The following is a 10908-nucleotide window of genomic DNA, read 5'->3' on the forward strand; positions in this document are numbered from 1 at the left end:
AAGTTCTGCTGCCTTCAGTCGTGGGACTTCGGTTGTGAGGAACCCCTGCAGTAAATCCCTTTCCTCTGGGACTGCCACACAGAGATGCCCCCACCCCAACCTGGTTATTTCCCATCAAGCTGGAAAACAAAACACCCAACCTTCCTTCTTCTGCCTGATCCCTCAGCCTGGATTTATTTCCCAAAGGCTGCTGATGGTGGAACAGCAATTGTTTGTGCTCAGCCATGGCAGTCTGAGGGGATTTGCCTTGTGAAGATGCCTGAGAAACCAGGGAGCAGAGTGGTGTGAGAGGAGGGGGTGGGTGGAGAGATGCTGCCAGCCAGGCAGGCGGGAGCTCCCTGGCAGTGGCTCTTCCTGGCTTTCACTGTCTCCCCAGGGAGGGAGCTTTTCTTTCACTCCAGGCTTTTTCCCTGCCACAAGAGAGGGAGGGAGAGAGGAGAAGACAGAAGGGTCCCTTCACCCTGACAGCACCCAACTGCCCGGCTCACGTCTGCAGCCAGCAAGCCATGAAGAAGAATCTCTTTGCCCCTACAGCCACTTTGCATCTGATTTAAACCCTTCACCCACTTCCACCAGGGACAATGGAGGAGCAATACATTTCCAAACTCCACCCTGCAGTGGATTACGGAGCTGGAGTCTTTCTTCTGATCATAGGTGAGTTCTGCCTCTGCACTGTGCTTTTTTGCTCCAAGCCCAGGAGCAGCCACACCGGGGCTGCCCCATCCCTGCTGCTCTCAGCCAGAGGAAGCTGGAGGGAAATGACAGCAAATCTGTTTCCACACAGGGTCCTGCGTGTTACCTTTGAGTCAGTTGGGTGCCAGGATTAATCACTCTCAGATTTGCAGCCTTTTGTCTCAGTGCAGAAGATTTGCCATCTCTGGTGGCACAACTGTTCAGAAGAAGTTTTCTACCTCTTCTCCTGGCATCTTAGCCCTGACCACCTTGGGTCTGACTCTAATTCATTATCCATGAAGAGCAGTTGTGTCTCACTAGGGAAAACTGGTATAAAAATAGCAAAGAGTTTCCAAATAGCAGCTCAGTTTTTGATAATTGCCCTGCTGAAGGCAGATTGACAAAGAAATACAAACAGGGGTATGTCCCAGCCTGCTCCAGCATGGCTTTACTTAAGTGTTTTCTTCCGTGTCTCTTTGTTGCCTGCACCCAGGTGATGTGTTTATTAGGGTTGATTTTGACAGGAGCAGAACTGGTTTAGGCATGGAGTCCAACTGAATTTTGCTAGGATGTCAGTCCCTTTCTCCCTTCAGCTCATTTACAAAAGCCTGATTGAGATGCATCTCAGAAGGACAAGCACAGATTTTTCTGTGCTCTAACAGAGAAGGCTTAGGCAGCAATTCCAGGCTTTAGCATTTCACATCTCATGCCTGTTTCTACACACTTTTCCCTCTGCTGTCCCCTCAGTTGTGCTGACAGCAGAGAGTACCACCCAGGGGGAGAAAAATCACTGTCTGCAAAATGACAAAGGGTTTTTCTTTTAATGCAAGTCAGGATGCCAGATGCTTCCTCAAAAAAAAGTAAGTATGCAGGTGCAGGACACAGTTTTGTCCTGTGCCAGCCTGACAGGCAATGGGATGGAGGGAAACAGTATCTGTCAAAGTAAAAGAGAAAGTGGGCCTGGATGTTTATCCTGCTGGTAAGATTAAGAGCTACTCCTACCTCCTGTGTAGTGGTTAGGGCTCTCTTGGGAAAAAAAATGAATTGATGATGTCCCAACCTGTGGCTGACATTTGGCAGGAGAGTCCCCTTCCCACCAAGCTACAGGTTGCTCCCTGTCAGCAAGGGGTCCTCTGCCAAACCACTGTGGGCATCTCTGTGGGTGCAGATGTACAACTCATGAGAGCTCAGGGAACTCTTCAAGCATATCCAGAGGTGCCAAGTGAGTGTGTGCAGTTAGCAAGTGAATGAATGAGGGATGTGGGGTCTCAGATTTGTACCTCTGGTGTGTTTAAAGCTTTCTCTTGGCATCTCTGCCCCCATCCTTGGATTTATGCCAACGTACTTAAAGTTGGTATTTCTCTAAAAAGAAATTTAACAATAAATTAAAAAAAATCAGTCTGGAGAGAAGAAGGCTCTGAGGAGACCTTATTGTGGCCTTCCAGTATCTGAAAGGGCTACAAAAAAAGCTGGCGAGGGACTTCTTAGGATGTCAGGGAGTGATAGGACATGGGGGAATGGATTCAAACTAGAGGAGGGGAGATTTAGATTGGAAGTTAGGAAGAAGTTCTTCACCCTGAAGACAGTGGAACAGGTTGCCCAGAGAGGTGGTGGAAGCCCCATCCATCCCTGGAAGTTTTTAAGGCCAGGCTGGACAGGGCTCCGAACAACCTGATCTGGTGGGAGGTATCCCTGCCCATGGCAGGGGGGTTGGAATGAGGTGATCTTAAAGGTCCCTTCTAACCCTGAAAATTCTCTGATTCTACTTATTCAATTTTGTTGCACGTGTCTTTATTCAATTCCTCTGTGGGCATTTTATTACATGGTGTCTGTGAGCAAAAGCAGCCTTTCTGCTTTCACAGCAGTGAGGCAACATGACAGAGCCCTTTTCCTGTTTCCCTACTTCCCTTCTTAGGTTAGAGGACACCTTCTCAGGAAAATCTTTGATCAAAATGTAGCTCCAGCACTACGTTGACTTGAAAGAAAAGAAAAAAAATTAGTTGTTTGCTACATGTACTTTTGATACCGTTGTCATGAATGCTTTGCAGCCCTATGGCATGTCTGAATAATGCATGTCTGACATGTCCTTTTGCAAAGCAGTCTCTGGTCTGTTGCATTCCTCTGTCAAATAAATCCCTGTGTCTGTCTCACTGCACTCAGAGACCACCAGAGCAGTGTGGGTGTTTAAATGACAGCACACTGTGATTCTCAGCTGCTTGACCAGCATACGTTGACTGTCAAGGCAGCTCAGAGCCCAGGACACTTCTGCTGGGAAGATTTGTTGCAAAGAGGGAAGGTTTTGGGAATTGGAGGGTATGAGAGGAGAGAAAAGGAACACAGAAGTTGGACAGTTCTTCATTTGGAAGGAGAAGTGGGAATATGACCCAAGAAAAATCAAAGTGGATCTGTCTAACTTTTCTTCTTCCTGTACAGAATCATAGAGTGGCTAGGGGTGGATGGGACCTTACAGATCATTTAGTTCCAACCCCAACTAAATAAGGTTGCTCAAGGCTCCATCTGACCTGGTCTTTCTCTCTCTCATCCTCTCTCTTTTCCTTCCTAAAATCATTAACTAATTCAAGGCTTACAACATTTTTTCCAGGTTGTGCAGCTTGAACACATACGTGCTGTGACTTCTATAATCTAGGCATCACCCTGTATGGATTGTGTAGCTCAAGCATATATAATTATTGAAGTATTAGTATTTGTTCTATGGCTCTAATTAAAACTAATGTTCAAATAGAGACCTTGAGTGTCCTTTCACTTTAATCTGCTCAAGGAGTATCTGGTGGTCGAGCATTTCCTCAGAATGAAACATTTCAATCACTCTCTCTGGGAGGGCCAGGTCTGAGACTAAGGTTGGATCCAGCTGCATGAAGACTCCTCTCTGAGGAGTTTAGAAAGCAAGGGGGTCCAGTCTGAATCTCCCTGGGTTTCTCTGTCCAGGTGGTGACAGCAGGGCACAGCAGATACACAGGGAGGTGTTTTCAGAGCATCATCACAAGACAGTGTTAGCCTGGGAGATGCTGAATTCTGCCTCGTCTTCCAGTCTGTCCTGTCTGCTAAACTTTAATCCCAGGCTGACAACTGGCATTTTCCCCACTGTATGGAGAAGCATTTCACAGCTGTGTTAACTGTGTGATATTACTGTCTGTGCTGCTTCTTCCCTTCCAGCCATCCTGACCATTCTTGGAAATTCAGCCGTCCTTGCTACAGCCGTGAAGCGCTCGTCCCTCCTCAAGTCACCGGAGCTGCTGACAATCAACTTGGCAGTAGCAGACATTGGGATGGCAATCAGCATGTATCCACTGGCCATTGCATCTGCCTGGAACCATGCTTGGCTGGGAGGAGATGCCTCCTGCGTGTATTATGCCCTGATGGGTTTCCTTTTTGGGGTCTGCAGCATGATGACCCTGTGTGCCATGGCTGTGATTCGATTCCTTGTTACCCATTCATCCAAATCTAACAGTAAGTAATTATATCTCTGGTAAACTCATAAGGGTGAATTTGGGTGATTATGGTCAGAGAGGCACTTTGCTGAATGTGGCACAGAGTATCAGTTCAATAACTGTAGGAATTAGCCTCAGCTTTTATCACATATCAAACCTCTAATGTTCCCAGATTAAATTCCTTATTAAACAGTGAAGCTTCTCAATAATATCAAGTGGAACTACCTGAGGGTACAGAGCCCAATTTTTTTTCTGAACTCTTTTTTTCCTCTTTATGTGCAAGCAGATATACTGAAACTTGAGAGGAAGTACTTGTGGCGTCCCTGGGCTGGAAGCACAGTACATTTTGGATCAACTTGATCTTTTAAGTTGCCTGACATACCAAATTTAGATCAGCACCGAGGTCTCACCTTATCCATAGATTCTCTCTGTTACGTTTCTCAAGACCAAAGATTAGGGAATTGCAGCAGCAACCCAAGTATATTTGTAGACACCATCCTGCTGGAGAAGAAGTTATGGCAAAAAAACACATGGCTGAGATGAGATTCATATATTCTTGCTCTTCCTCTTTCTTGCAGGTAACAAAATCACCAAGAACACTGTTCGCATCTTGATAACTTTCATCTGGCTCTACTCCCTGCTCTGGGCCATTTTGCCCTTGGTAGGTTGGGGCTACTATGGCCCTGAGCCATTTGGGATCTCTTGTACAATAGCCTGGAGCAAGTTCCACAACTCCTCCAATGGCTTTTCATTCATCCTGAGCATGTTCCTCCTGTGCACAGTCTTGCCTGCACTGACCATCGTTGCCTGTTACTTGGGGATTGCCTGGAAAGTTCATAAAGCATACCAAGAGATCCAGAATATTGACAGGATCCCTAATGCAGCTAAACTGGAGAGGAAGCTGACACTGGTGAGTTATCCCTAGGATATTGGAATCAGGAATCAGGAGCCTGCAGAGAACTGACTCTGCTTATGCTTTGTTTGTGATGAACTCTCATTGCCTGTGTCTGGCACTGACCAAAGACAGAGATGCATTTCCAGTCTCCTCCATACGTTGCACTCCTCAGAGGAGCAGAAGGCTCCTGGCATCCCTGTCCCTTAGTTGGTTGTTGATATATGATTATATATCATAGGTATGATGCAGCTTGTTAAACCTTCTTTAGGCAGTTGCACCCATAATTTTCATGAACCTCTATTTCCAGTCATGCTGCTGGAGCTGTTGAATCCAGACACATTACAGTTAGAGAGGAGGACTTGTTCTGTCATCCCAGGTATTTTAAAGTGGCTATCCTGAGTGAGAGCTGCACAGAAATCCTATATGCAAGCATTTTTTAATATAATATTTTTTCAAATAAGCAGTTTAGTTGCTCATTTTTTGATGAAAAAGCAGAATTGACCCAAGTTTTCTCGAGGCTGAGTGGGAATAGGAGCAGATATGTGCTGTGCAGTGTTACCTGTGCCACATCACAACACAACAGACACACAGCTTCAGGTGTTGTGCCTGAGTATCAGACCCAGTCAGTGCAAGCCAAGAATCATAGAATTGGCTGGGTTGGAAGGGACCTCAGAGATCATCAAGTCCAACCCTTGATCCACTCCCACTGCAGTTCCCAGCCCATGGCACTGAGTGCCACATCCAGGCTCTTTTGAAATATCTCCAGGGATGGAGAATCCACCACTTCCCTGGGCAGCCCATTCCAATGGCTGATCACCCTCTCCAGAAAGAAATTCTTTCTAATGTCCAACCTAAACCTCCCCTGGCACAACTTGAGACCTCTTGTGCCCTCTTGTCTTGCTGAGAGTTGCCTGGGAAAAGAGCCCAGCCCCCCCCTGGCTCCAACCTCCTTTCAGGGAGTTGTAGAGAGTGATGAGGTCTCCCCTGTGCCTCCTCTTCTCCAGGCTGAACACCCCCAGCTCCCTCAGCCTCTCCTCATAGGATCTGTGCTCACCAGCCCAGTTGCCCCAGGCAAGGAACTGAAGCCCTGTTTCCCTTTCAGATGGCCGTGCTCATCTCAGTTGGGTTCCTGAGCTCATGGACACCATATGCAGCAGCCAGCTTCTGGTCCATATTTAACTCCAGCAATTCCCTCCAGCCCATCCTCACGCTGCTGCCTTGTCTGTTTGCCAAATCCTCCACGGCCTACAACCCCTTCATCTACTACGTCTTCAGCAAAACTTTCCGCCAGGAAATCAAACAGCTGCAGTGCTGCTGCTGTGGCTGGCAAGTTCATTTCTTCAGCACCAACAGCTCTGCTGAAAACCCCGTGCTGATGATGTGGAGTGGGAGAGACAACGCTCGTCCCTCCTCAGCTGCAAAGCTGGAGAACCAGGGAGCTGCCACCAGCTGAAGCCCTGCGGGGGTTTCGCGTCGCAGGTGGGAAGTGGGGCTCAGTCCTGGGTCCAAAGGAGGAGGAAGGCAGCACGTGGTGTTGTCACTGCATCTCTTAGCTCAACTAGAAGGGTTTAAGCTTCTATTTTTAAGCAGCTCTCAAATATTGTCTTTAGGCTGCACAACGGCAAAAATGCTTTTTTTTTTTTTTTATTTCCAAAAATTTCCACTTTAGAGATTTATGTATTAAATATAAAAGCATATAAACTAACTTCATTTTCAGGGAAACAGCTATAATTAAGAGGATTTATTATTTTGTTTTTTTAATGTCGTTGTTACACTTTTGACTTCTTAGTGCAATCTATCTGCAAACTCTTGGCTCTGTCAGCCATCAGAGAGAACAGTAGGTTGAACCCAAAGCGTTACCAAATAAACACAGCTGAGAGTGTAGCTTGCCAGAAAACCATATGGGTAGCAAGAAATATTCACTGCCAGGAAAAGATCCTAAAGTGGCTGCTATTGAAGTGTCTTTATGGAGATCTACAGCTCTGTCAGAGGGACAGTTCCAGCTCCTCAGAACACAACCTCAAGCAGGCATTGAGCAGCCTTAGACTGAAGAAGTTAGGTGGGAATGTGGCAGTCAGTGAAAGATGCTTTCTGCATTTCACAGATAGCACAAGTGAAGGAATCTTTTAGCAAAAGGAATTGTGCAGTTAAGCTGTGGCTTGCTGAGGTGTAACAACTCCTCTACCAAGAAAGCTGTCCAAGCATTTGTTTTCTGGAAGTCTGTATGGCACAGCAAAAGATGTCCCCAGGACAACCTGCCTGGAAGTAAGTTTGCAGGTACAGTCCTGGCTCTCACTGCTTCACCTGGCTGGAGCACTGACACGACTGCCACAGGGAACAGTTTGCTGGTTCAGGGTAAAGCACATAGAATCATAGAATCATAGAATTAGCCGGGTTGGAAGGGACCTCAGAGATCATCAAGTCCAACCCTTGACCCACCGGTGCAGTTCCCAGCCCATGGCACTGAGTGCCACATCCAGGCTCTTTTTAAACGTCTCCAGGGACGGAGAATCCACCACCTCACCAGGCAGTCCATTCCATTGCCTGATCACCCTCTCCATAAAGAAATTCTTTCTAATATCTAACCTAAATCTCCCCTGGCACAACTTAAGACTGTGTCCTCTTGTCTTGTTGAAAGTCGTCTGGGAAAAGAGACCAACTCCCACCTCGCTACAACCTCCTTTCAGGGAGTTGTAGAGAGCGATGAGGTCTCCCCTGTGCAACATCCTGCAACAGCACTCCCTAACAGCCTCCTGCCAGCCAGTTTTAACAAAAGAAATTCTGAGGTGGAAAGGATGAGCTCCTACACTTTAAACCTTTCTCTCTGTGACTTAGTTTGTGGTTTTCAAGGACAGAAACACCCAGCTTTAGGGTTTGAAGTGTACAAAACATGGCTTGATGGCTGCAGCAGTTGTTGCTTCTCCTGCTTGCACAGCTGACCACAGGTTTCTTTGCCTTAAGTCTGGTGAAGACAAAAGGAGTTAAATCACAGGCAGATTTGGCAGAGATTTTACTGACAGCCTATAACGATAGTGAATGGATTTGGAGCTCCTGGGGGATTAGGAAATTTTAAGGAGCTTGCCTTCCCCTGAGCTCCTGCCACTGGCAGTGTCACCAACTCTCATAAATATTCCGCTAGATTAAACGAGGTTTATTTGTAAAAAGTTGTGAAAAGTTCCTAAATTAAGCTTGCTTTCAAGGTGGTGTTATCCTGTCCTGCGATGTCACTCACAGATACTCCATACAGAATGAGACTGTGCTCAATTCTCTGTCCCAAAAACTAAGAGGTGAAGCATCCTCTGGGATACAGTTACCTCCAGCAGCCTGTGGCACAGGAAAATGGGAAAAGGGAAGAGGGATGAAAATAGCAGTAACTGAGAGGGGAGCTTGTGAAAAATGAAGGAAAGTATTTGGGGAGAGAAAAGATGCAGGAGAGTGTTATGCACGTGTATGTGGGAGGAGGGGGAGATGGCTAAAAGAAATGCAGAAGAGAAAATATTTTAAAATATAAGAGAGGACAGAGGAGTGTGGCAGTGGGTAGAAAAAATGTTAACATGCTGGAAATGGACTTGTGAGGGTAAGTGTCAATTATCAGCCTTTTTTTTCAGCTTTAAAAAAAATAACCTGATTGGAACCTGCATTTTAATAATCATCTTCCACCTTGGAATTACTGCTTTCAGTTGCTTGATGTATAAACTAAATAGCAAAGTAGATATTCCCATCTGCTAATTGCACATTAATACTGTCATGTAACTGGACATTCCTCTCTAAAAAATTTAGGAGCAGAACACATATGACCACATCCACTTGTAAATGCTTTTAAAGTGTAATATGAAAAATATGTGATTCTACAATACAGGCAGAATCTCTGTAAACCCAAAAGATCTGTATATTGCTAATATACAAGAAAAAAATATTTTTAATAGCCTGATTTATTACCTGTTTATGTACTTAATTTTTAAAAATCAAAGTCCAGGTGTTTGTGTATCAAATATGCCTCAAATTTCTTTTTGATCTCTCTGACTCAGTGAGAAGGAAATCAAAACTTCCCCCGTAGAGACTGAATTTTAAATGGCTTTATATTACATACAAAAAACTCCTCTAAACCTAGGGCTGCCCTTGGCCAGAGGACTAGGGAAGGAAGTATTTCATACTGTAAAGGGGACTAGTAGTTTTCTCTTAGTTTTCATGAAGTTGATTTATGGTTAAATTATAACTATTTTTCCTGGTATTTCCTGCCCAGGCCTGGAATGTGTTGTCAGCTCATCTTCTGAAGCAGAAAGCACTTACCTCAGGGGTGAATCTGTTTGCAATCAGCACAGACAACCCAATACAAATATTTTAAGTAAAAATTCCAAGGGCATCTAACCTGCTCAGTAGGAGCTGTCTCACCAAACCTGTAGAAGTTTACAATGCAAACATCCACCTCTGGGCAAGCCACCTTCAGCTAAGATTTTTCCACTGAGGATAAATGGGGCTCCCTACTGAGATGACATAAAAGTTTAGGGATAACATGATGATAAGAGGACTTGATAACTCAAATATCAGTAAAGGCTGAGGGATTGGGGTCTTTTTAGTCTGGAGAAGACTGAGGAGGAAGCTTATTAATGCTTATAGATGCATAAAGGAGACTGTAGATATGTAAAGACTCTGTAAGGCAAAACCAGGTGGATGACACATTATCAAAGAGCAGAGAAACTACAAAGATATGAACGATACCTCTGTCATTGTGAAGTTCAGATGTCACCAACACTTTGACCAAGTATTTTTTCCAGTTGGCTGGCAGGAAGGCTTGAGAAAAGACATTAAGGGATTATTTTTATTGTGGTTACTTTCTGTATATCTTGGTTTGAACCATACCAATGCTTCTTGATGGAAATCAGCTACTTATAAACAGTTGAGGATAAACCTCCAAGGAGTTTTAAAGGCAAAGGTCTGCTTTGAGATCAATATTTTATATCTTAATTAGACAGAGAAAAAAAAACATCCAGTCAGTTTAACCTCCTTGTTTCTGAGCAGCCTGAGACTACAGGCAAGTAAAGGTCTCACAAATTGCAATCTTTGAAGTGATGATACAATGCTATTAATTGGAGCTGTGATTTCCAGCCAACAACAGAGAATCCCATTTTGAATAATGTGTGATGGTGCCAAACCTCTCAGAAATGTGCTGCAGCCTCTTTCACCACAAGGCAGATAAAAGCATTCTCCCAGTGAGGCTGTGGTCTCATTTTATGATGAGTTACAATGATCAACAATTGGGATAGGGCCATAAGACCAGAGACTGCCCCTCCAGAGACACTCACACCCTATTTGCCTTGTATGGATTCCACAAAGGACTTTTCACACGAATAAATCAAATTCCTTCCAGAGGGGAGAAAAAATGGTGAGGATTTAGGATCAATTTACCTGGAGAGAGTCAAAATGCTCAACAGACTCAGCCAGCAAAACCAATAACTGGACATAAATACAGCTCTAAGTAAAGGATGGCACTGGAATGAACTTCATGTGAAAAACAGTGAAGTATCAGGGAAGGGCAGTGATGTAGACAAAGAGTAGAGATGCACAGCTGCTCCTGTGGGGGTAACTGGGTTTGTACAGGGTTTGTATCTTATTAATCAAACCACCAACTTTGAAAAATTCTGGCTCATGTACTTCATGCATTTCTCAGGCAAATTAAATCAGATTAATGTTAACATCAAAGTGGTGCTGCATTCAATCATATATCTGCTGAGCTTTAGTGATTCTGCCTGAAGACTTCAAGGTCTACAGTGCCTGCCAAAAAAATCAAAAGAAGTTATCTGCGTGCAAAAGAGATCAACCAAAGAGCTGGAATGGATATTTTATTTATCAGAGTATCTGAAAAAAAAACAAAACAAAACAACAACCCACCTG

At 44.7% G+C, this 10908-nt stretch overlaps 1 protein-coding gene across 1 annotated transcript; it reads left to right on the forward strand.

The window, feature by feature from the left end:
• Positions 1-495: 495 nt before the first annotated feature.
• Positions 496-6554, forward strand: LOC139795578 (opsin-5-like). Its single transcript, XM_071742504.1, has 4 exons — positions 496-654; positions 3847-4140; positions 4700-5031; positions 6119-6554. Exons 1-4 carry the CDS (start codon positions 582-584, stop codon positions 6467-6469), a joined length of 1050 nt encoding a protein of 349 aa, XP_071598605.1. The 5' UTR covers positions 496-581; the 3' UTR covers positions 6470-6554.
• The last annotated feature ends 4354 nt before the right edge of the window (positions 6555-10908 follow it).

The sequence above is a fragment of the Heliangelus exortis genome, chromosome 3 (genome assembly GCF_036169615.1).
Source record: "Heliangelus exortis chromosome 3, bHelExo1.hap1, whole genome shotgun sequence".
In the NCBI taxonomy this organism is placed as follows: domain Eukaryota; kingdom Metazoa; phylum Chordata; class Aves; order Apodiformes; family Trochilidae; genus Heliangelus; species Heliangelus exortis.

Excerpts from the sequence above, each read along its gene's own strand:
- LOC139795578 (XM_071742504.1), top strand. The coding sequence starts at position 582 with ATGGAGGAGCAATACATTTCCAAACTCCACCCTGCAGTGGATTACGGA. Across the intron at positions 655-3,846 it reads AGTCTTTCTTCTGATCATAG|CCATCCTGACCATTCTTGGA; the intron begins GTGAGTTCTGCC and ends CTTCCCTTCCAG. Across the intron at positions 5,032-6,118 it reads TGGAGAGGAAGCTGACACTG|ATGGCCGTGCTCATCTCAGT; the intron begins GTGAGTTATCCC and ends TTTCCCTTTCAG.